This window comes from Equus asinus, chromosome 14 (assembly GCF_041296235.1).
Source record: "Equus asinus isolate D_3611 breed Donkey chromosome 14, EquAss-T2T_v2, whole genome shotgun sequence".
Classification (NCBI taxonomy): domain Eukaryota; kingdom Metazoa; phylum Chordata; class Mammalia; order Perissodactyla; family Equidae; genus Equus; species Equus asinus.
The window spans coordinates 26,674,933-26,699,445 of NC_091803.1; the positions used below are offsets into that span (position 1 = coordinate 26,674,933).

General features: G+C 53.5%; 2 protein-coding genes across 8 annotated transcripts in view; one reads left to right on the plus strand and one right to left on the minus strand.

Annotated features, from left to right (window-relative positions):
• The window catches only part of IL4R (interleukin 4 receptor), a 38,079-nt gene extending 22,695 nt beyond the window's left edge, over positions 1-15,384 (minus strand). The window contains exon 1 of one of the 7 annotated variants that reach the window (XM_070484653.1): positions 15,264-15,384. The gene's annotated coding sequence lies outside the window, so the exon portion shown is untranslated. Of the gene's footprint in view, positions 1-1,214; positions 1,815-3,437; positions 3,807-14,292; positions 14,603-14,701; positions 14,861-15,263 lie in introns of those variants that run through there. The other 6 variants (XM_014837998.3, XM_070484654.1, XM_044746449.2 and 3 more) reach the window with 6 other exon arrangements.
• An 8,322-nt stretch (positions 15,385-23,706) lies between these two features.
• Positions 23,707-24,513, plus strand: part of NSMCE1 (NSE1 homolog, SMC5-SMC6 complex component) — a 58,805-nt gene continuing 57,998 nt past the window's right edge. Inside the window, exon 1 of the mRNA XM_070484661.1 lies at positions 23,707-24,489. Within this exon, the coding sequence (XP_070340762.1) occupies positions 24,468-24,489 (22 nt within the window). The 5' untranslated portion in view covers positions 23,707-24,467. The remainder of the gene's footprint in view (positions 24,490-24,513) is intronic.

Genomic DNA, 24,513 nt, shown 5'->3' on the forward strand with positions numbered 1-24,513 from the left:
ATGCGCATGTGCACACGCACACCCACTAGCTGGCTTCACAGGGCTGTGCCCGTGCTGCCTCTCAGAGGGATCTGCTGCACAGATGCACCGGGAATGGAGGACAAGGCATGGATGAGCAGAGGAAGGAAAGAGAGCTACTACCAGGCGGCCGGGGTCAGGCAGATGGCGAGAGGACGTAATTTCCAGTTTGCACCCTCAGTCAGGGGGTTCCTGACGTGCTGGAGTTGGGAAGGGCTCAGGTGCCGCCTGCCCAGCTCAGCTGCCAATGGGACAGGGACGCCCCACAGGTCTGACATGCGGCTGTCCAGTTTCTGCTTGTACCCCTCCACAGACGGGGCTCTCACCCCGAGGTCATGGTTGAGCAGAACCTGACTATTGAAAACAGCTTCCTTATTTCGAGCCAAGGGTTTATGTAACACATCCTGCTTGTCAAGCACTCACGTTGGGCTCGAGACTTTGCTAAGTGCATGAGGAGCCATTACCTTACTGAATCGGCCTGAGACTTGCAAGCGGGAGTCCTCCTACTGCGGGCAGAGACCAAATCACCTGCCCAGCGAGAGGGCAGAGCTGGAGGAGAATCCAGGTCTGTCGGCTTCGGAGCCCAAGGTACATTCCAAAAGATCAATTCCTTCAACTTCTCCTCCTGGACCCACAAACTGGACCCAACAAGATGAAATGAAACGAGCCAGGAAGAGCTGGCCATCCTGCTTGTCAATTTCAAACATCAGTTGTCCAAGCACAGGACCGGAAAGCCTGACTGAGCAGCAGAAAAAGCCTGGGGCTTTTTTTATTGTTTACAAACTCCCCATGAGCCAGAGGTGAAGAGCAGCTTAAAAAAAAGTCAGCTAAAGTCATATTAACAAAGATACAAGAGCTACGAAAAGGGAGGTGACAGTGCGCAACCACACCTGTGCATCACTTTGGAAGAAATACTGCTGATTTGAAGCTTGTCAAGAAGATGATAACTGACACAGAGAGGACCCCAAAATCCCAGAAAGCCTAGAAGATCTTTGCCTAACAGGCTCTGCCCTCCTAGATCCTGCAGCCTCACCATTCACTTAACAAACATACAATATTGACCACATGCCAAGTTTCCTCTAAACAGTTTACATATTAATTCGTTCAATACTCAAAACAGCCCTACAAAGAAGGTACTATTACTTTCCCTATTTTCAGATGAGGAAACCAAGACACAGAAAAGTCAAGTCACTTGCCTGAAGGCTGCAGAGTGGTGACAGTCCCGGGATGAGAACGGGGGCGGGTGGGCTCCAGGGCCTCGACTCTGAACCACTCTGTGTGTCTAGAAGCCAGACCCCTTCCTATTTTGGAGGTCCCTGACCCGTCTGAACACGTGATGCAAATTCCAAACGCTCTTTCTGGAAAAGTGCACACATTTAATTCTGCATTCCGTTTTAGGGTTCACAGATCCCCCGAAGCCCAAGGAAGGACTCCAGGTCAAAGGCCCCTTCTCCAGGCAACAAGCAGTTTTTGAAGGTCTCTGAACAGAGCTGTGGCAGGATTTTCAAAAGCCCCGTCTGGGGCTGAGAGAAGGACAGGACGAGGGGGCCCGGGGGCCGGCGACAGCCGCTCTTCTTCCTCCTACGTCACCTGAACATGAGAACGCCGCCCTCGAACTGCCTACTCGCGCTTCACTGGCCTCTGGCTCCTGAAGGGCATCTTCATGGCGGGGCCAGAGAGGCCTGGGGTTCACGGCCCACCCAGGAGGAGCATCTCTGACTCAGAAAGAAATCTAAGCCCCCGAATAAAACAGCCGACCCCAGAGGGCACGCGCTGCTGTGTGACTTGTGACTTGAGTTATGCAATGAGGGGGGGAGGGGGGGAGGGGGGTGCAGGGGGCGGGAAGGGAGGGAGGGAGGGAAGAGTGCCTATAAAAGGCCAACACCAGGATCCCTGTGAGGACAGACTGTGGTGGGGGAGACACAGCCTGTGCACGTGATAAAACTGCACAGACCTGAAAATGTGCAGACGCACACCCACGCACCCAACTCACCCCCCGCACAAACGAGTCCAAGTGCCACAGAGGCAGTGTGAACAGGGTCAGCGGACTGTATCAACGTCAATGTCCTGGTTGTGAAATGTACTATAGTTTCATAGGAAGTTACCCTTGTGGGAAACTGAGGGTACAGGGATCTTTCTGTATTACTTCTTACAACTGCATGTCAGTCTACAATTATCTTAAAAGTTTAAGAAAATGCAAAAAAAAAAAAACCCCAAAACACAAGCCCCCTGATGATCTGGCCTCTGCCACTTGTCCAGCGCTGCCCCCCGACGAGCCTTGGGTCCCAGTGGCCTCTGAGTGCTGGCTCCCCCGGCCCCTTTCCCCCTCGCAGCGTTCACACCCAGAAACACCAGCTAGTGAGGGCTCCCTGCGCATTCTTATCACAGCACCTGTTTATTTCTGTCATGTGCTTATCACCATGTCTAATCGTGTCACTGAGGTTACATGTATGAATGTTTACATTATTTCAGGATGTAGATGGCAAAGATAGAAAGAATTGACTGCAAAAATGTTTTCAACTTCCCCAGATCAAATCATGCCATAAAAAAATAGAAAGCAAGCAAAAGACTAGAAAAAGGTAGCAATCTACATCACAGTGGGTTAATGGCTTTCATATACAAAGAGGGCTTACAAATCAATAAGACAAACTCTCTTTAAGAAAAATAGGCAAAGGACATAAATGGTTCACCAAAGAAGTGTTCTGTGTTGGCAAGACATGAAATAGCCACTGTCACTCTGCAGCTAGTTCATGAAGCCTGGGTGTGAAAGAGAACCTGGAACAGCTAAACTGTTTCTTTGTCTATATATGTATTGTTTGTCTTTTCCTCCCCCCTATAAGGATGCCACGAGGGCAGAGCTTCATGCCCCTGGTGCCGAAACAGCGCCAGACACACACACAGCATGCGCTTGATGAATGTCTGTCAAATGAGTGACTGGCTAAAATTCAACAATGACGGATCCAATCATCTATTTTCAAATGGGGAGTGTGTACCAAGCCTTTGCCCATAATCACTGCTATACCTATGTAGAGCTGATCACGTGCCTGGCCCTGTTCTAAGTGCTCTCAATACGGAATCAACTCTGTCCTCACAGCAACTCTACGAGGTGGGTGCCGTTCAAACCCCACTTCACAGATGGGGAGACGGAGGCATAGAGGGGTCAGAGCACTCGCTCGTGGTCGCAGAGCTGGGGTCTGGGCCCCGGCAGTGTCACTCCAGAATCCACGTGCAGAACCACTGTGTGTTGCTGGCTCTTGAAACGCAGGCCCTGCCGCCCCGGGACGGGGTGTTATTGGCCAAAGAGGAAAATTAAGGTCTAGAGAGGGCAAGTCCAAGGTCGCAGAGTTAGGAAGCGGCGGAGTCGGTGAGAGAGGAGAAGCCCCGGGAGTGGGAAGTGCACCCGGGAAGTGGGAACTCACTCTTTCAGTTTGAGGGGAGGAGCGGGGCACGTCCTGAAGCATCAGAAGCCAGCGGTGGGTGGTCTGGAAGGGAGGAAGCAGGGCTCTCCCGAGCCGGCGGGTGGGCAGGGCATAGGCCCGTGCTCCTCTGCCCTCTCTCAGCTGCAAACCGCCCTGAAGGGTGGGGGACTGGACGGCAGACAGGATGCAGCCAGTCCTGGACAAGGGGTGAGTGGAGAGGAAGCCGCCACAGCAGAGGCTGCGGTGGCCTCGCTTGGGAGCAGCTGACCCCTGAAACTCCACAATCTTACGGCCTGGAGCTTCCTCCAGACAGCCGGGCCGGTCTGGCAGGGGACCAGGGACACTTCCCCCTTGGCCAGCAGCTTCCCAGAACTGCCGACTGGCCGGGGTTCCCAGAACCGGCAGCCACGTCAGCAGCCCCACCCAGAATGGCGAGGCGGGCCAGGCCAGAGCCCCAAAATGGCCTGGGCGCTGCCTGCCTGCCCCAGCCCGGCCCGGCCCAGCGAGGGGAGTGGGGTGGCGGCAGGCTGGGTTTGCTACCACCAGGAGCAAGACCCAGCCACCTTAGCCAACGGGGCCCGCCAGGCTCCCTGTGTGCCTACTGTGCGCTCAGCCCTCCTTCATGCCCTCCTGTGTTCTTGGTATGGCTGTTTTCTGAGTACCTACTATGCGCCAGCTACTACAGATGCAAAAAAGGCCAGTCACTCATTCCTTTCTTCCTTCTTTCCTTTAACAAATATTTGAGCGAGAAGGGAAGTTGCTGGAGGGCTTAGGGCTCAGAAGCGACATAATGAGACTTCTCCAAGGATCCCCATGGGCTGTGGGGCCAAGGTCAGAGCAGGGACAGGTGAGGAGGCTCCAGGACGGTCGGGGCAACGGGTGTGGGCTCGGCAGGGCCACGGAGAAGGAGCGTAGCAACCGGCTGGGTTCCAGCTCTGACAATGGACTCTGGGAGGCAGTGAGAGAAAAAGAGGACTAGTCGGGGGCCAAGAAGGCCTCTGGGCTTCGGCCTGAGCTACTGAGAGGATGGAGCTGCCATTTACCAAGAGGGAGGGGGCCGCGGAGGAAGCAGCCTGGAGGGGCGGCAGCCAGAGAGGAGGGGCGGGAAGGAGCACACACAGAGCCCTGACTGTAGGCCCCTGGAGGAACAAGAACCCTCCAGGCGGGGAGGGGTGTGGGGAGGGCGGGCGCGTCCCACAGAAGGCAGGGCACCTGGGTCCTGTGCCCAGAGCCCGCAGCTCTCAGGGTCTTCTCCGCTCACACCCACTCAGCACCATGCGCTGCTCTAGATGCTTCAGGTCCGCCCGCGGGGCGAGCGCAGCTGTGAGCCCACTTCACAGACGGGGAAGGCTCTCAGAGGGGTGCAGGCACCAGATGAGCAGAGAGGGTGAGGCATGCCCTCCCTTCCCCTCCCCACGAGCCCATGGTGAGCGCTCCAACCGACCCTACGGTCCCCAGGGCGGCTGGGAGTCACCGAGGGCTAGCACACAGGGGAGGAGCCACTTTCCGGACAGCCCCCTGGGCCGGGTGCGGGAGGTGGTGGGCTTGGGAGGCAAGTGGAGTGTGGTGGGCAGCAGAGGGCACGGCTGGAGCTGGAGAAGGGGGCAGGCCTGTTTGCAGGCGGACGGGGCAGAACCTGGTGGGGAGCTGGCCGAGCGGGAGAGGTGGCCTTGGGCTGGGGCGGTGGGGCACAGAGGCAGAGAACTGGCCCGCTGGGGACGAGCCAAGGACACAGACCAGTGAGTGGAGCAGGGGGCCAGCCTCTAGGAGGCAGGATGTCATAGCGGTCTGGAGCTCAGAAGGGACTTCAGGCTACAGACAGACTGGAGGGTCACCAGCTGTGGGTGAAGCTCAGGGGGGTCGTGCAGAGTAAGACAAGGCCTCATCCGAGAGGCACAGGAGAGGACTGGAGTCCTTCACGGGACACAGCTGGGCCCCCTGGAAGGGGATAGGCTGGCATCTTGTGCCAATGACCACTCTATGGCAAAGTAGACACACTGAGTCCAAGTGGCCAATGGGGTCCCTGGGGAGGCACCCGGATGACCTGCCCATTGACAGAAGGTACTGGAAGCCCAGGGAGGAGGCTGAGCCTGAGGGACGTGCATCCAGATGCTACCTGCTCAGGAGCCTTCGTCACTCTGCAAGCCCTTCTCGTCTTTATTTCTCTGCACAGCACCTACTCCTCACAGCACATTCCACACGCACGGGTCCTGTTCATTGTCCAAATGCCCCACCTGAATGCCAGCCCCATGAGGCCGGAGGCTGTGTCCATCCTGCTCACGGCTGTGGCCCCAGAGCCTACCACAGTGCCTGGCACACAGTGGGTGGGCCCTGGATGCTCGCTGAACGGAAGAATGAACATCCCCGTGGCTGTGTGCAGGGAGGCCTGGTCAGCCACCCCTGACGGAGGCAGGGGTAGAACCGGGAATTTTCCACCTCTCTCTGTCAGATAAACACTGACCAATTCTGGCTCAGCGTCCCCGTAAATAACCTAATGTGGGCAGTGAACTGGGTCACCCTGGGGGAGCTGAGCCCCGGAGAGCGGGTAATTGGGGCATTACCATGATCATTACTCTCTGCCCAGAGCAGCAGATGCACGACGTCTGGCCCAGGATGCTGATTAGATTTCGGCTGTCTTAGTGACAGGCACTGGCTCCCTGAGGGCCTCCTTCCTGAGGTCACCATGATTGCCCCTGCATGTCCCCAGTTCCTCCAGCCTTGAGAGACCATGCTCTGGACCCTTTTGCCCATGGGTTCCACTCTCCCCCAAAATGGACTAGCCTCAGTCTCAAATGTACCAGACTCTGCTTTGTACTTGACCCTCACCACCTCATTTAACCCCGACAGCAACCTAAGGAACATGGAAAGTGCAGTTATTATCATCCCCATTGGCAACATGGGAAAACTGAGGCTTAGAGAGGTTCAGGAACCTGCCTAAGGATGCACAGCTAGTAAGCGGTAGAACCAGGATTTGAAGCTGGACTTTCTGGCTCTGGAATCTGCAATACAGCCTGACATGGAGGAAGCTGCCAGAAACCTGCTCCTTTTATATATCTCTGTTTGTTCCTCCTGGCAAGCCCTGTGTGGAAAATGTGGTCAAACACGCCCCCTGCACAGAGGGGGAAACTGAGGCTTAGAGGGGTCCAGAAATCACCCACGGTGACGAGGCAGTAAGTGACTGAGCCAGAACTTGGCGTCCATCGCTGTCTCCCCAGCCTGGGCAGTGAACTTGTCTCCACAGTGACCAGGACTTTGCCCTCAGGGTGAACCCGAAGCCCACAACATGTCAGCACAGATAAGAGCTCCCTGTTCACCTTCCGTCTGCACACAGGCGTCGGGGAGGTGCTCTCCCTCCAGTTCTTCCTGTTGCCTCATCCCACATCATTTCTGACACAGTCAGCGACACAGAGACGTGTGGGGTCACTCAGGTGGGCAGGGAGCCCAGAGCATCTAAGACGGGGAAGCATAACTCTGGGCCTGACTGCACAGGCCCCACCCTGACTGGCGGGGAGACCCTGGCAAGCTGGGGTCCTCTCAGGGCCTCAGTCTCCTCATCTGTGACATCAGGGCAGGGCCACTTGCCTCAGGGGTGGCTGCGAGGGGGCAGAGACCACAGCTGGGTGGAAGAGACTGGCCAGCGTTGACAGAGCAGGTGGGAAAAGCTCCTCTCGAGCTCTGACGCCTGAGTCCATGAAGGCTGCCAGGGCAGCACTGACCGGTCCCGCAGGACAAGCTGAGCCAACGAGCTGGGCCAGAAGGGCAGTACCGATCCCATTTCTACAAAGTTCAAAGGAGACCCGCGGTCCCGGGGTTAGAAGTCAGCACAGCGCGCTGTGGGGGCACAGGGAACCTTCTGCGGCCGCCACGCCCGTTTCTCGACCAGGTCCCGCAGGCCTGTGTTCCCTCTGTGAACACGTGGAGCTGTGCACTCCTCAGCGGACGTTGCAATAAACAGGAAAAGAAGAAAAAGACAGATGAGAGGGCAGGAGGAGGGCGGCGCACAGTCTGCACCCGGGGTGTCAGCAAAGATCTCAGAACCAGCAACCCGCAGGGCTGGGAGGACCCCAAGACCCTTCGCCCACTAGGAGGACACTTCAGGTCCCCTGGACCTTTACGGGGCCACCCACCCTCTGCCTGCCTGCCTCCAGCAACAGGACACTCCCTGCCTCTGGGGCAGCTCAGGCCCCGCCACCTCCCCGAGGAAGCACCAGGACCCAGGAGCGCTCAGGCGCCTGCCCGCCCTCAACCAGAGCCTACAAGTGGGAGCACCGCCCGGCCCTGCGGCCGCCACTCTGCCTCGGTCACGTTTTGCCACATGAAAATGAAGGCCTAGGCGTTGCTAGGTCTTTTGATTTTTCAAAAGCAGCTAGAAATCCAGATTTTTAGGCCTGCTACCCTGATTTTTAAATGTTGGAAGATAGTTCAGCTTTTAAAAGCTGCACCCTACATTTGTGGTCCTTCTTTGGCTGGTGTCCCCGTGGGTGGGTGGGTGACCTGAGACGCGACGAGACACCCAGAAGAGGAAGGGAGCTACGGGCGAGGCCCGCCCCTCCCCAAGCAGCGGCGCCCCAAGGGGAAAGGCTGCGGGCTCCAGCGCTCCCTCCTCCCGGGATGGGGCGCGGTTGTCATGGTGATGAGAAGGCGCGGGGCTGGAGGCACCCCGTGGCCCGCTCCCGTGCGGCCGAGCAGCATCACGTGTCAGCGGGCATCCCAAACCTCCCACGAGCCCCTCCGCCTCCCCCCTCACGGGGAGGGCGGGGCCAAGAGCAGTCCTGCAAACCTGCGCTCCCCCAGCCCCGCCCACCTGACGCGGAACGCGCACACCGCCCCCTCCCGAACTGGGCTCGGGCTGTCTGCGCCGACTCTCGCTGCCCCCTCAGGAGATTCCCGTTGAACCCTGCTCCTTGCCCAGCCCACCTCACAGCCCCGCCTGTCCCCCTGTCCCTACAGCCTTTCCGTTCTCGGGGCCCAGTGGGCCGCGCCTGTCCTTTCTCTCCTTTTCCATCCTGGAAGTTCCTCCAGGCCAGGGACTCTGTCTCACTCACGTCCCACTGTGAACAGAAGAGGCAACCCAACTCCAGTCATCCGCTGCCTCATCATGGGTGCTTTCCCAACCCTGGGCCTTTGCATATGCCACTCTCGCTGCCTGCAATGCCAGCCAGTATTTACACCCAATGACTAATATACGTACAGGGATGTTTGCAATGCCTTCCACATTCACTATCGTTGTTATTTTCGCACATACACAAAAAAAAAACAGAAAAGGGGAAAGCGAGTCATGTACCCATTTTATGGATGGGAAAATCGAGGCCCAAAATGAACGCTCAAGATTACCAAGCAAGTGGCCTGCAGAGCTGAGACTGACATGCAAGTTTTGTGGTTCCTTTTTAACTCATCTGGCTACCAGACTGGGTCAAAGAAAACTCCTACCAAGTATAGGTTGAAGAAAAGAAAGAATTGGAAAATTAGCCAAGAAAAATTAAAAGAAAACTAATAGGTATATTAATATAACAATATTAATACCAAATAAGACAGAATTCAAGACATGAAAGTATTAAGAGAGAGAAAGGTGGCTGTTTTGTAGGGATAAAAGGGGCAGCTCACCAAGAAGGTATAAAAATCATGAACCCTTCTGTTCCTCTGTCCTGTCCACACGCACCCAACAGCACAGCCTCAGAGACAAAGCAAGGAATGAAGAGAAGGCCCAGGAGAGATGAGCGGATCCTCGATCACAGCAGGAGATAAACCAGGCAGAGAAAACACACAGAACACAGAGAATAGGAGGAGATAACTAGCAAGCTTGACCTAATAGATATATTTCTAGAACTTTACACCCAACAGAAAATATACATCCTTTCAACTACAAGAGGAACATACAGATTAATTGACCAGAAAAGCCTACCAAGATCTCAACAAATTCTCCATTGCTGATAGCATAGAAGCCACAAATATTGACCATATGCAATCAACTTAGAAATTGATAATAAAAAGATCACTCTAAAAACTATATCCATCTTAAAAAATTTTTAAAGCATATAACACTTTTAATCAAAAGGGAAATCATAAACTATTTTAGCAGTGAATGACATTGTGTAACAAGATCTGTGAAATAAAGCCAAAGCAGTACTCGAAGAAAAAAGTATAACTTGAAGTGGATTTATTAGAACACAAGACAGACTGAGAACAATTGTTAGACTCAAACTAGGAATCTCCGAATGGAAGAAACTCTGACTGACAGCAGCTCATGCAGAAGAGGAAGCTGGAGGTTTTAACTGACGAGTCCGATATGAGCCCTAAGTGGTGGCCACTACAAAGTACAACTGCAGGTTGCATCAATAGAGATATTGGCTCTGAACCCAAGGAGGTGACAGTCTCCCTCCTCTCTGACTGGGCAGGTTTTGGAGGAGGCAATGGGTTTTATGTGGGACTCTGACCAACTGGATCATGTCCAAAGCCAGACTGAAGTCTTTACAATTCCCTGAGGCAGGACCAACGACTGAAAGAACTATGGTTTATAGTCTGAGTAAGAGAACTATTGGGGTGGGGTTGGAGGGAGATGGTTACTACCTCCAAGGGGCAGAACCAGTGCCAGACAGGGAAAGCTCCTGGAAAGCTCCTTTGGCTAAGTCTCAGGGGAGACTTTCTCCGGGTTAGAGCTGTCCAGCTCTAGGAACCCGGCTTCTAGAAGGACTGCGCTCGGCCGCTCGAGGAAAACTGTCAGGAGGCTGCGGCTCCGCGGGCTGAGCGGGCTGCCGGCCCAGAGAGCTGGCGTCGCCCCTCCGGAGGAGTTCCGTTTCCTCCTCGGAAAAGGCAGAATCTTCTGTGCCTGTTTCTCCCTCCGTCCAACACCGGCCGGCAGTTCCCGTCCCGCGGGGTCATGGTGCAGTCGCCTGGAGCAGTGCGGGCCTCGGGCTCCCGTGCCCCGCTGACCTCCGCTCCTGCCCCTGCTCAGCTCCTCCCAATCCCGTCCTTTCGGGAGGGGCTCAGGGCCTGCCCTCCGGGAACCCGCAGGCCTTCTTCCTGCAGCGTTCACTCCGCCACCTCCCCGGAGGCACTTCCCCGCAGACCACCAGCTCCACGACGCCCACCGCCCTGCCGTTCACCCCGCGCCCCCGGCCCCGGGCACGCTCGCTGAGGACGAGCCGGGCGCTCGGCGCGGGCACTCGAGACGTGCTGCTCCGCGGGGGGCGGCTCGGCGCTGCACCTGCCCGCGGGAGCCCCGTCCCACCACCCGGCCCGGCACCTCGCCCTCACCAGGGCCCCCTGCACCCTCTCCCCTGCAGGGGGAAGGAGGGCTCAGCTGGGTCCCAGCACCAAGTCACAGCACCCAGGCCCGCTGGGGTGCAGACCCCGGATTCTGGAACCCCTTGGAGGAGGTGCAGAGCCCCTGGGTCCCGAGTGAGAATGAGTCAGTCGGAGCCGGGGCTGAAACCTGCGAGGCAGCGTGGCTTCTTGGAAGGCGAAGATCGCGTTTAGACACAACGGTGCCGCAGAGCAGGGTGGGCAGGGCGGTGGGGTGGGCCAGGCCCGCTGCGTGCACCCTGCGCCTCCCTCCAGCCGGCCCACCCTGCCAGCCTGCGCCCCTCTCTTTGCAAAGGCCCCCCAGAGAGGCTCCCCGACTCCACCCTCACCCTCCACCCTTCCCCCGGCTCCATCACCCCTGACAGGACACTGCAGCTCCCGTCCCCTGGGTGACATCCTGGGCCAGGCCGGCTTCAGGGCTCAGATATGGAAAGGTCGTCTTGGAGAAGACGCCCCGACAGAACCAGCCCCCCCCCCCCGGGGCCAGAGCGGCAGGCACGGAGCACCCATGCCCACAGGACAGAGACCCCAAAGAGCCTGCCGCTGGCTCCTGGCCCCTCTGGCTTCCCAGGGACTCAAGACACTTCCGGTCTCCAGAGCTTGTGGATTTCAGAACTAGAAATAGGGGTGCGGCTCTGTGTCTATCTGTCTGCTTGTGTCTGCCTGTCTTCTCGACCAGAGTTTAAAGTCCAGGAGAGCGAGGCCTCTGCTCCTGCTCCATGCTGGCACTTGGCACACAGGTACTAAATAAATATCTGAGGGAGAAATGAATGAGGAAGCCAGGGGCTGGATGTGGGGAAGTGACCGTCCTCAACGGGGAGAGAAAGAGCAATCACTGAGGTGCAGGCAAGGAGCCCGGTGAGAACTACCTCATGCACATCTCCCCCTGCCAAATACCCATTTTACCGACAAGCAACCTGAGGCTCAGAGAGTTAAGCAATTTCCTACAGATCACACAGATAGGAAGCAACAAGCTCAGATTTGAACCTGGGGCCCCCGTCTCCAAGCCTGTGCCCTTCTCTCCTCCTCAGGCTCAGAGAGGGAGAATGACTTGCTGGAAGTCACACAGCAGAGCATGGCGAATACAGCCCATCTGAGGATGCGCAGAGATCCGGCCCATCTGATGCTGGCTCCCCGGCCCTGCAGGGCCCTCCAGCCTCCGCTGGCATTCTCCGATCCACACTCTTGCAAGGGCAAGTTTGTACAACGTCCAGGCAAGCTGCAGGCCTCTCTTTTAGCCTAGCCAAGTGAAGTCTGGCCAAACGTGACCAGGCCTGTCTCCACAGTGCCTGCCATGAGCAGTGCTTGGAAAGATGTCCCTGCTGGTCACCGAGCAGACTGGCACAGTGGGAAGAACAAAGGCTGGGAAGGAAAGCAGCAGCAACCCCCTCCCTCTGTCACACCTACATGTGGGACCTTAGGCAAGACCACTGCACCCGTCTCTGGGTCTCAGTTTCCACGCCTGCAAAACGGGGAGACTAAATCCCATCCAATGGGGCTCATTTACGTATGTAGCAAACACAGTGCTCACCCTACAGGCACTGTGCTGTGTGCCTGACCTCCACCCATTCGTCCCACCAGCACTACAATGGTATATGGCAGTCGCTGCAGTTTCGCCGAGGGAGACGAGGTGGGGAGAAGTCAGTCACACGGAAAGCAGCAAAGCCAGCCTCTGAGCCTGGCCGCCCGGCTCCAGAGTCCACGCTCTGAGCCTCTAGTCTACTTCTCGACGGGTAACAGCAGGCACGAGCATTTAACGTGGACAGACATGGCGTGGAATTATGTTAGGTATCTTATAAAACGTGATGTCACTGACCCTCAAGACAGCCCAGTTTTACAAACGTGAGGAAGCAAAGCCCCGGGGGGCTCCTGTCCCTGCCCCCTCCTAGGCGCCACCAAGGGCCGCTGAGGGCAGTGGGCCATGAGATCCCAACTCTCTCCTCCATCCTGAGGGCGGGGGATAGGAGGGTGGGGTCCAGGAAAGGTTCTTTCTTCTCACTTCTCTGACACGTCATGCCAGCTCCTTTTCTAAATCTGAGCATCAGGAAACCGAATGCCTTGAGGGCAGCCCCCCACCGTGCCTGGGCTTTCTGCAATCATTGCCACGTACAAAACCCACCAACTGCTGAGTCACTGCCTGGAATCTGGAACTTCTCAGGTCATCCCAGACCTGCTGGTAACTGGGTGTGTTGTAATCAAGCCAACTCACCAGTGTTTTGCCTCCCTGCTCCAGAGGTCCAGGGTGGGGCCCAGGAATCTGCACTGTGATTCTTACAGCTCACGAAATGGTAAAATACACTGGCCCATGCGCCTCAGCATGGCATTCAAGGCCTTCCACAGTGCAGCCAGGCCCACCTTTCCACCCATCTCCAGCTTCTCCCTGCTCCCTAAGTGCCACAAGCAGTGCCCTTTCACACCTCCCAGTCTTTAGCCATGCTGTTCTGGGTGCTCAGCATGCCTTTCCCTCCCATTCTCCACCTGCTGAGCTCCTCTACTCCCCTTCCAAGGCTGGCTCAGAGGTGCCCCCTCCATGAAGGCTGTCCTGCTGCCCCATGGAGAGCTGATCACGCCCACTTGTGGTTCTTCCCCACTCAGAGCTCCCTGCAGAGGGAGAGCCCCTTGAGGGCAACACCAGCGCCCGGAACCGCACCCAAGGGCTCGTGAGTGCACAAATGGCCGGGGCCAGTCATCTCCCATTCCACACCTCAGCATCCTCATCTGAAGTCACGGGTCGCGTAACTGAATTCAAACGGCCTTTGCAAAACTCTGAAATCCCCTGACTGCGGGACACCCTGGCCAAATATACACCTGAGCCTCAGTTTCCCCACTGCACTTTAGGATTTTAATAAAGACACTGATGTCCCAGCAAACAGCCCGGCTCCTGAAAGGCCACCAGAGGGGAGGAGCTGCAGGGAAACACAGCTCGCTGAGGGCTGGGGAAGGGCAGAGACCAGGACTCAAGCAGGATTAGAGCTGGCCTGGGCCAATGTGTGAATCCTGGCAGGGGACACCGAGTTTGCTGGTCCCCAGTGTCTCCTGATTATAAGAAATATAGATTTTGGCTTAAAAAAAAAAAAACCACAAGAGTTTAGATTCCTGGGTTTATTACATCTAAACCTCACGAAGGGGGCCTGAGAATCTGCATTTTAATTCAATTCCCTGGAGAATTCGTTTATTGGGGTAGTTTGACAAATCCTGTGGACAGGCGGAGGGCAGGGGGCTCTGGCGTCAGACCGCCTGGGTTCAAATCCTGCTCCGCACTTTCCAGTTACTTAAGCCGCCTTTGCCTCAGCGTCCCCATCTGCAAAATGGCCACGATATAGACACAGCACCGACCAGAAAGGTTTTTCTGAGATTTAACTCAGAATACTTTCAATGTTTTCCAGGACAGAGCCTACCTAAAATAAGTCCCAGTAAATGATCGGGTCCACCCAACATTCAGACGAAGACACCACAGGGAGAAAGGGCCTTGTTTCCCCGGATCACTTGACTTAGTATCCAACTTGTCAGTTTTCAGAACTTTCCCCACCCTTCCTCTCCCCGAAAGCCTCACCATCTTCCTATGCGCGGGGTACGGGGACAGCCCCGAGAGCCGGCTGCGCGGCCCGAGACGGCCTCACCCACGCTCACGACGTCCCTGAGCCCCCACAGGCCGTCCCCGCTGACCTCTCTGGAACAGCCCGAGTGTCGGGGGCGCGCCGGGGGTCTGAGCGCCGGGAGCCAGCTTTCCCAGCTCCTCGCCCCGGCTGCCCCCGGGCGAAAGGGACCGAGCCGGCCGCCGCTCCGCGCGCGGGGAAGCCCAGGCTCCGGGCTCCAGGCTCTGGGCCTCGAGCGGGCGGGCGTTCCCCGCGCGGGTCGGGGCGGTCCCGAGGTCCCCCTGGCGGCCCGGCCCTTCCCGGACGCCCGCCGCGTGCCCGGGGCGATCCACCCCCCGCCTCCGATCCGCGCGCCCCGGGTCCTACCTGCGCGCCCCTGGCCCATTCGCCGTCCAGCGCCCGAGCGGGAAGTGCGGGATCCAGGGCGGCCAGGCTCGGCAGCGCCGCGCGGGGGTTTTCCTGGGCGCGGGACCCAGCCTGCCCCGGCTTCCTGCGCCCCGCCCCGCCCCTCCCCGGCAACGGCCCGCCCCGCCCCGGCGCCGCGGATTTGCATGCACCGCCCCCGCGCGCGCCCCGCCGCCCCCGAGCGGGCCCTTCCCCCCCGTGCACGCCCCCTGGCCACTGAGCGCACCTTGCCTCCCCCCGCGTGCGCCCCCTGGCTCCGGCGCGCAACTCCACTCCCCTGCACGCGCCCTCTGGCCCCCGCGCGGCCCCCGCCCCCACTGCGCGCACCCCAAGACCCCGCGCGCACCCCGCTTGCCCCCGACCCCCCGCTGGAACCCCGCCTCCTCCCCTCCGTGCGCCCCCCGTCCCCACCTCGCGCGCCCCCGCCTCCCCCTCGCGCGCCCCCCCCCCCCGCCGTGCGTGCACCTGCCGCCCCCGCGCGCACCCCGGGCCCCCCTCCCCACCGCCAGCGCAACCCGCTCACCCCGAGGGGCCCGATTCCGCGTGCCGGTCCCTGGCCCCGCTGCCGCCTGCAGTGCGGGCCACCGTCCTCTCCCGGGGAGCACCCGGGCACCCTGCCTCGCCGTCTCCCCGAAGCCGCCCCAGGTCCCGCCCCCGCTGCGAAGGCCGCAGTTCCCCCTGGCTCTGAGTACAGTCCCAGCTCCCGGCCCTGGCCTCGCTCCGTCCGCAGCGCGGGTGGGTTTGGGGCTGCCGGGTTGTCCACTTGAGTCCTTCTCCCCTTCCCACCAGCCCAACTGCTGGTAAGTGCCCGTGTGTCGGGAGCCTCCACAGATGTTTCCTGAGCGCCTACTACCTGCTAGGCTCCAGGAGATGTCGACGGTAAAGCAACCCTTCGTCGACAGCTGGGACAATCTGACAGGCCCTGTTCCAGAGCGCTGCATCTATTGACTCAATTAATCCTCACAACTTCCCTATGAGGGAACTATGTTACTATCGCTCATTTTATAGACTGGGAAACTGAGGCACAGAAGCTTACTCAGAATCATGCAGCAGATGTGGCATTAGACCTCTAACCAGTGGACACCATGAAAGCCCTTGATGCAGCCGGAAGGTAGGGAAAAACACTGAATGAATAAAGTATTTCAGGTAACCAGAGGTCCCAAGAGGAGAGTAAAACAGAGAGGGACGTATCAGGCCAGTGGGGCTGGTGGTTGGAAGGTGTCCCTGAGGAAGAGACGTTTGAGCTGAGAACCTACAGAGGATATGCAGGAGGACTAGATTAGGGACCAAGAACGGCAAGTGCAAAGGCCCTGGGGTGGGAACCAACTTAGCATGTTTGAGGCATTGCCTGACCGCCGGGTTGGCTGGAGAGCCTAGAAGAGGAGAGAGCAGAAGGATGGACATGCAACAGGAGGTGTGCAGACACAGGCTGAGCAGTGCTGGGGATTCAGAGAGTAGTTTGACCCCGTCTTCCCCTGGAGGAGCCTCAGTGGGGAGGCGAACTCCTAGGAGCCATGACAGCCCAGTAGGGTTGCTGTGGAGGAGGGCAAGCTGGCTGCTGCAAAGCCGTGAGGCCTGGCTTCCTAGGGGAGGGCCACCCGCTGTGCTTGCTTCTCTTCCCTTAGCCTTCCCTCGCTCACGCCTCCTTGGCCCTCCTGTACCCTGACCCTTCGAGGCGTCCTGAGGCCGCAGAGCCGAAGATGAAACAGACACAGGCCTGCCCTCTGAGACCTTACAGCCAAGTAGGCAAGACAGCTACCCACCCTCAGCTCCGTGACAGTACAGTGGACTCTGGCCCCAGGCGTTAAGGAAGGCTTCCTGGAGGAGGTGGCCTCTGACCGTGCCTCCAAGGGTCAGTGGGGAAAAGTGAGGGATGAGGGGCTAGGCACTGGAGGAGACAACATGAGCAAACACTTGGAGGTGAGTGTGGCATGGGGGGTGGAAAAACTAGGGTATTCGGCGTCTGTTTATTGACCTGCCCTGCGCTGGGTCCTGACTTGGGCCGGGGACAGTTGAGGACTAGGCCCTGCCCTGCTCCCCGAGCCTGGGTGTCGGGTGGCACCTGACAGTCAGCGGCCGGAGCAGTTGCATCCCGGCCTCCAGACCCGGCCGCCGCGGAAAGGGTGTGGGGAGGCCGAGGCCTGGGCCTCCGGAGGGTGGCGGCGACATGGGCACCGCGGCTGCGCGGGCAGGTTCCCTAAGAAAGGTTTCTTCCTGCCCGGAGCAGCTCGCGCACTTGCACGCTCACCCATCTCCATGTGCATGTCCTCCCCTGCCCAGACACACGGACGCTCATCTGCTTGCACACTCACACACGCTTGCACTCAAACTCATAGACGTGCACACGCACCACTCCCTTCCACACTCATAGTTGGCATTTGAACCAGGACAGTTTTGAATTAACGCCACAAGCTTCCCCTCGTCACGGCGAAACCTCCTTTCGCCGTGCCTCGGTGTCTCTGAGTTTTGCCCCGGTCTCATCTGGAGCCCACAGCAGGTCTCACTTTGCCGACGTGTGGCCTGGGCTGCCTGCCCTCCTGGCCTCCCAAACTGGGCTGCCACCCTGTTTTTAAGTCATTCTTGGCTCTTTCCTCACTTGTCACCAGACCTCCTGCGTCTGCAGACCAGCCCCGCCGCTTACTGACTGTGGGACGCTGGGCAGAGTGGCTCAGTCCCTGTGCCTCAGCTTCCCATCTGCGCGGTGCGGATGCTGATGGAGCCCTCGGGGGGGCCTGTGAGGAAGGACGAGGAAACACGCAAAGCACTTGGAACAACGCATGGCCCAGCTCAGCACGTGGGAACTGTTGTTCTCACCAGAACCAAGAAGAGAAAGGAGCCCAGTCAGAGCCTGTGCCCTCGGCCTCTTTGCCTGGTTGTAAAATGGGGTTGAAAATAGCACTGAAGACAGGAAAGGATAGAGCAGATGTGGTCGGGTGTGAGGACATTTGGGAAATCTGGAGGAAGGAAATACGGGAATTCTTTGAACTTGTCTTGCAACTTTTCTGGAAGTCTGAAATTACGTCAAAATGAGAGTTAGAGAAAACAGGGCATTGTGAGGCCCCAGAGAGGTGACACATGTGGAGTTTGTCATCTCACATACACCCTACTATTCAAGCTCGTGCCCTAGTTGTGCAAACTCTGCCCGTGGCTGCCCTGCGCCAGGCCTGGGAGAGGGACCTGGAGTCCCCAGAGGAAAACTCAGGCCCTCAACCCGGGGGGCTCCCAAGTCTTGCCTCCATACAAGCTTGGCTCACATGACCTTACAACACACTTACGTGTTTTCAAGCCTGTCTTTCAGGTTTTAGAAAATTAATTAAAAATTTTTAGAAGAGTTGTGTATTTACAGAAAAATTGATAGTACAGAGCTCCCATATACCGTCCCACCCGCATGTAACTTCCCCTATTATTAACATCTTGCACCAATGTGGTACGTTTCTTGCAATTAGTGAACTGATAATTAATACGTTATTGTTAACTAAAGTCTAGAGTTTACGTTAAGGTTCCCCCTTTCTTTTCATTGGAATCAGACAGTATAGAGCCTCTTACGACTGACTTCTTTCAGTTAGTGACATGCTTTAAGCTTACTCCACATCTTTTTGTGGTTTGACGGCTTATTTCTTTCTATCACTGAAGACTATTCCACTGTCTCGATGTCCCACGCCATATTTATCCACTCGCCTACTCAAGGACTCCCTGGTTGCTTGCAGTTTGGGCAATTACGAATGAAGCTGCTATAAACACTCGTGTGCAGGTTTTTCTGTGGACATAAGTTTTCAGCTCCTTTGGGTAAATATGGAGGAGTACAGTTGCTAGATCATATGGTGCGATTACATTTAGTTTTGTAAGAAGCTGCCAAACTCTCTTCCGAAGAGGCTGGACCGTTTTGCGTTCCCACCAGCAGCGGACGCAAGTTCCTGCTGCTCCGAATTCTTGCCGGCGTTTGGTGGTGTCAGTGTTCTGGATCTTAGCCAGTCTAGGAGATGTGTAACGGTATCTCATCGTTTCAGTGTGCAATTTCCTTAAAGACATATTATGTTGAGCATCTTTTCGTATGCTAATTTGCCATCTGTATATCTTCTTTTTTGTCTGTTGAAATTGTGCCCACTTTTAAATTGGGTGTTTTGTTTTCTTATTGTTGAGTTTTTAAAATCTTTATATATTTGAATACAAGTCCTTTATTGGATATGTGTTTTGCAAAGATTTTCTCCAAGTCTGTGGCTTATCTTTTCATTCTCAATAGCGTTTTCTGCAAAGCAGAAGTATTTGATTTTAATAAAGTGCAAGTTATCAAATTTTTTCTTTGACAGATCATGCTTTTGGTTGTATTTAAAAACTTGTTGCCAAACCTAGACCCTAGAATTTCTCCTATAGTATCTTCTAGAAGTTTTATAGTTTTGCATTGTACATTTAAGTCCGTGATCCATTTTGACTTATTTTTTGTGAAAGGTAGAAGGTCTGTGTCTAGATTCTTCTTTCCTTTCTTTTTTTTTTGCGAATGGATATCCAGTTGTTCTAGCACCATTTGTTGAAAAGACTGTCGTTTCTCCATTGAAGGATAGTGTTTCTCCTTTCCTCCTTTGTCAAAGACCAGTTGACTATATTTGTGTCTTTTTCTGAGCTCTTTATTCTGTTCTGTTGATGTGTTTGTCTGTTCTTTCGCCAAGGCCACGCTGTCTTGATTACTGTAGCTTTATAATGTCTTGAAGTTGGAGAGTGCTAGTTCTCAGCTCTGTTCTTCTTCAGCGTTGTGTTGGCTGTTTTGGGTCTTTTGTCTTTCCCTAGAAACTTTAGATCAGTTTGTCGATATTCACAAAATAACTTACTGAGATTTTGATCGGGATTGTGTTGACTCTACAGATCAAGTTGGGAAAAATTGGCATCTTAACAACATTGAGTGTATCTATTCATAAACAGAATATCTATCCATTTATTTAGATCTTTGATTTCTTTCATCAGAGTGTAATCGTTTTCTTCATCCAAATCCTGTATATATTTTGTTAGATGTATACTTAAGTCTTGTGGGTTTTTTGGTGCTAATGTAGATAGTGTTGTATTTTTAATTTCAAATTCCAGTTGTTCATTGCTGGTACTTAAGAAAGCAACCGACTCTTGTATATTAACCTTCTATCCTGAAACCTTGTTACAAACGCTGAGTGCCAGATTTTTGTTGTTGCAGTTGATTCCCTGGAAATTTCTACATAGACAGTAATGTCATCTACAAACAAAAACAATTTTGTTTCTTCCTTCTCAATCTGTGTATCATTTATTTTCTTTTCCTTGTCTTATTGCATTATCCAGGACTTCCAGTTCGATGTTGAGTGGGAGTGGTAAGAGGGGGCGTCACTGCCTTGTTCCTCATCTTTAGGGAGAAAGCATCTCATTTCTCACCATGAGTATTGTGTTAGCTGTAGGTTTTTTGTAAAAGTTCTTTATCAATTTGAGGAAGTTCCTCTATTCCTAGTTTGCTGAGAGTTTTCATCATGAATAGGTGTTGGATTCTGTCAGATGCTTTTCCTGCATCTATCAATATGATCATGTGCTCTTTCTTCTTTAGCTTCCTGATGTAATGGATTACATTAAATTGACTTTTGAATGTTGAACCAGCCTTACATAGCTGGAATAAATTCTGCTTGGTTGTAGGGTATAATTCTTTTTATACATTATTGGATTGCATTTGCTAATATCTTGTTGAGAATTTTTGCACCTATGTTCATGAGAGATTGGTCTGTAGTTTTCTCTTTCTTAGGTTTTGGTATTAGGGTAATACTGGCCTTATAGAATGAGTTAAGAAGTATTCCTCCTCCTACTACTTTCTGGAAGAGATTGTAGAAAATTGGTATAATTGCTTCCTTCACCCTTGGAACCATCTGGACCTGGTGCTCTCTTTTTTTTGTTAATTATTGATTCAATTTCTTTAATAGATATAAGCATATTCAGATTATCTATTTCTCCTTTGTTAGTGTTGGTAGTTTGTGTCTTTCAAGGAATTGGTCTATTTCATCTAAGTTATCAAATTTGCGGGTATAGAGTTGTTCATAATATTCCTTTATTATCCTTTTTCTATCCCTGGAATCAATAGTAATAACCCTTGCTTCGTTTCTGATGGTATTAATTTGTGTCTCCTCTATGTTTTTCTTGTTTTCTCTTGTTAGCCTATGTAGAGGTTTATCAATTTCATTGATCTTTTCAAAGAACTAACTTTTGGTTTTGTTAATTTTCTACTTTCAATTTCATTGATTTCTGCTCTAATTTTATAATTTTTTTTATTCTCTTCTGCTTCTCTTAGGTTTATATTGCTTTTCTTTTTCTAATCTCCTAGAGGAAAACTTAGGTGATTGATTTTAGAGCTTTCTTCCTTTCTAAGTTTCTGCATTCGATGTTACAAATTTCCCTCTAAGCACTTCTTTCGCTACACCTCACACCTTTTGATAGATAATGTTTTTATTTTCATTTAGTTAAATGGTTGTAATAGAGTTTGCAGTATATACTAACAACCTAATCTAAATCCACTTTCAAATAATACTGTATTGTGTCATGGGTAGTGCAAGTGCCCCATAGAAGGGTATTTATTCCCAATTCCTCCCTCCCACCCCCTGTAACACTGCTGCCACTCATTTCACTTCCCCACATTATAATCACCCAAAGCTACTATTGCTTTGAATGAATAGTTATCTATTAGGCCAGTTGAGAATTTTTTAAAATTTAATTTTTATTTCACCTTAGTTTATTCCTTCTTTTCTTATGTACATCTGAGTTTCTGACATTATTTTCCTCCTCTCTGAAGAATTTCTTTTAACATTTCTTGGAAGGCAAGTCTATGAGCGACAAATTCCCTTAGTTTTTGTTTGTCTGAGAAAGTCTTTATTTCTCCTTCACTTTTGAAGGATAATTTCACTGGGTACAGAATTCTAGGTTGGTGATTTTGTTTTCAACACTTTAAATATTTTTGTTCACTCTTGTCTTGCTCACATGGTTTTTTGACAAGAAATCTGTTTCTCTGTAGGTAAGGTGGTTTTTTCCCACTCTGGCTCCTTTCAAGATTTTCTTTGTCTTTGGTTTTCTGCAGTTTGCTATATGGTGTGGTATGCCTAGGTATACATTTTTTTGGCATTTATGCTGCTTGGTGTTCTGTGAAATTCTTGGATCTGTTATTTGGTGTTTGTTGTTAATTTGGAAAATTCTCACCCATTATTACTTCAAATATTTCTTCTGTTCCTTTCTCATTTTTTCTCCTTTTGGTTTTTCCCATTAGGCATGTATAACACCTTTTGTAATTGTCCCCCAGTTCTTGGATATTTTGTCCCCCCCTCCTTTTTTTTCATTCTTTTCGTCTTCGCATTTCAGTCTGGGACATTTATACTGACATGTCTTCAATCACTTGGCTGCATCCAGTCGACTGATGTGTCCGTCAAAGGCGTTCTTCCTCTCTGTTATGGTGTGTTTTTTTCCTAGCATTTTCTTTTGATTTTTTTCCTTAGAGTTTCAGTTTGTCTGCTTGCATGTTGTCTGCTTTTTCCATTAGGTCCCTTAAAGTAATAATTGTAGTAATTTTTCGTTCGCTGATAATCCCACATCCGTGTCATATCCCAGTCTGTTTCTGATGGTCACTTTGTCTTATTTTCTCTTGTTGTGAGTATGGTAGTGATGACTTCCAAGCTCTTTACATGTTGGAGCTGAAACTGGAACCCTGTCTTCCAAGTTTTAACCCTAGTTGCCTTCATGTGGTTTCCCCCAGAAGCGGACTCTGAGACTTGGATTCTAATGCAAGCAGCTTGTTTGGTCGCTGATCCCTGGAAGCCCAGGAGAGGTACAGAGAAGTGAGACTGGGACGGGAAGAGGTAATGCAATTTGCATCCTCAAGCAGGGAACCACTGTAGTCCCCTGGGACTCAGCTCTGCTGGGGGCTGTGCGGCACAGTGCAGAACGAGCTCCTGAAGGGAATCGCACCAGGGGGGAGAGGGCTGAGCTGTTTATACACCTGCTGCTCTCAGTCGTTGGCTCGGTGGTTATTTTCCCAGCACTTCCAGACAGGCCACGTGGGACAGGGACTGGAGGGGGAGCAGAGCAGTCTCCAGCGACCCCAGGAGACAAGCCCTCAGGCCAAGAGCTGCTGCTGCGGGGGTTGGAAGCCAGGCATTTGCGTGGAGATGGCAAGGCTGGTGGCACAGGGGCAGGGAACTAACTGCAATGGGGTCGTTCTGCCTCTAAAAGGAGGAATTACTTCCTTTTCTGAGCAAAACCAGATTCTTCTGAGATCAGAGATATAAGTTTCAGGATCTGAAGAGAGAGAGAGTTCAAAGAATTTCTCACCCATCCACCTCATTCTCCACCCAAACAATGCTCCACAGTCCGTTGTACCTGCAGCTGTCTGTCATGGTAGGTAGATGTGGCAGACACACTTAACTGTTAAAACACGTCCACTTCTTTAACACTCCTCCCACAAAAAGGTGGAGTCTGATTCTCTTCTCCTGCGCTGTGGCCTGGCCTCAGTGGGTATCTTCTAATAAATAGAATGTGGGAGAAAGGAGGCAGTGGCTTGTAAGGCTAGAGTTAAAAAGGACATAGAGCTTCCACCTGGAATCCTCTCTCTTTCCTTTCACCTCTTGGGATCCCCGAGCCAAGATGTGAGCAGTCCAGCTAGCCTGAATCCACCATGCAGGAGAGAGCACATGGAGGGAGCGCGCAGAGACAGAGAGAAGCCCGAGGAGGCCCAGCTGTGTGAGACTTCCCAGCCCAGGCCCAGATGTGAGCGATGAGTCTGCAGATGGTTCCAGCCCCCAGCTCCGGAGTCATCCCAGCTGACATCAAAGGGAACAGAGATGAGTGGAGCCCACTGAACTCTGACCAAATTGCAAAATCAGGAGCAAACAAATGTTGCCGTTGATGCCAAGCAAAGCAGAGACAAGCTGTCCCCACTGAGCCCTGCCAGAGTGCAGATTCATGAGCAACATAAATGCCACTGAGTTTGGAGAGCGTGTGTCTTGCAGCCACAGTACCTTGAATTGCTGCAGGCCCACAGTACTCACCTCCTGCCTTCTTCCTTGCTGACAGAACCCACACTTCATCTGGGGCAGCAGTGCGCCCTACCTGAGGCAACGGATCAGGATTTGTTTCAGCCGATCATGACAGTCCTATCCCAGCCTTCTCCGCCTCCCTTGTTCTAGGGGGTGGCTGAGTGACCCAGTTCTGCCAAAGAAACACAAATGGAAGTCTGTTTGTGGAGGTGCTTCTGGGGAAGTAGTAGCATTCCTCATAGACGGGGTCTTCCTGCTGTGAATGCGAACCATCTTGCCACTACGAGGGAAGGCCAAGACAACTGCCGTGTGGGAGCCCTGACATCTGTGGACTCCGAGCCAAGTCTAGTGACAGCCAATGTCTGCAGTTCTTGTCAGGTGAGAACTTTCCAGACGTGGGAGCCCTGACGTCTTTGAGCACCTGAACCACATCAGCTGTGGCCAGCCTCCAGACTCCAGGGAATAGGAGAAATTTTGACTTCCGTTGCCTGGCTTTCTGTTGTTGTGCAGTTTAACAGAACAGACCCAGTGGGCTTATTTCAAGAGTTGGAGTCATCTATGGCCTCCAAACTGGCATGGCACTCTTGGTTTTGGCAGGTAAAGAAAGACAAAGGGATTGCCAAGAACTCTGAGCCAAGCTCTGTGGACATAGCCAGGAGACTGTGTCAAACTGGTTGAGGGTCGATCCCTTTTGCTACTATCCTTGGGACAGAATGACATCCAATCATACCTCAGGTAAGGCAGTTTCAATAAACAGTA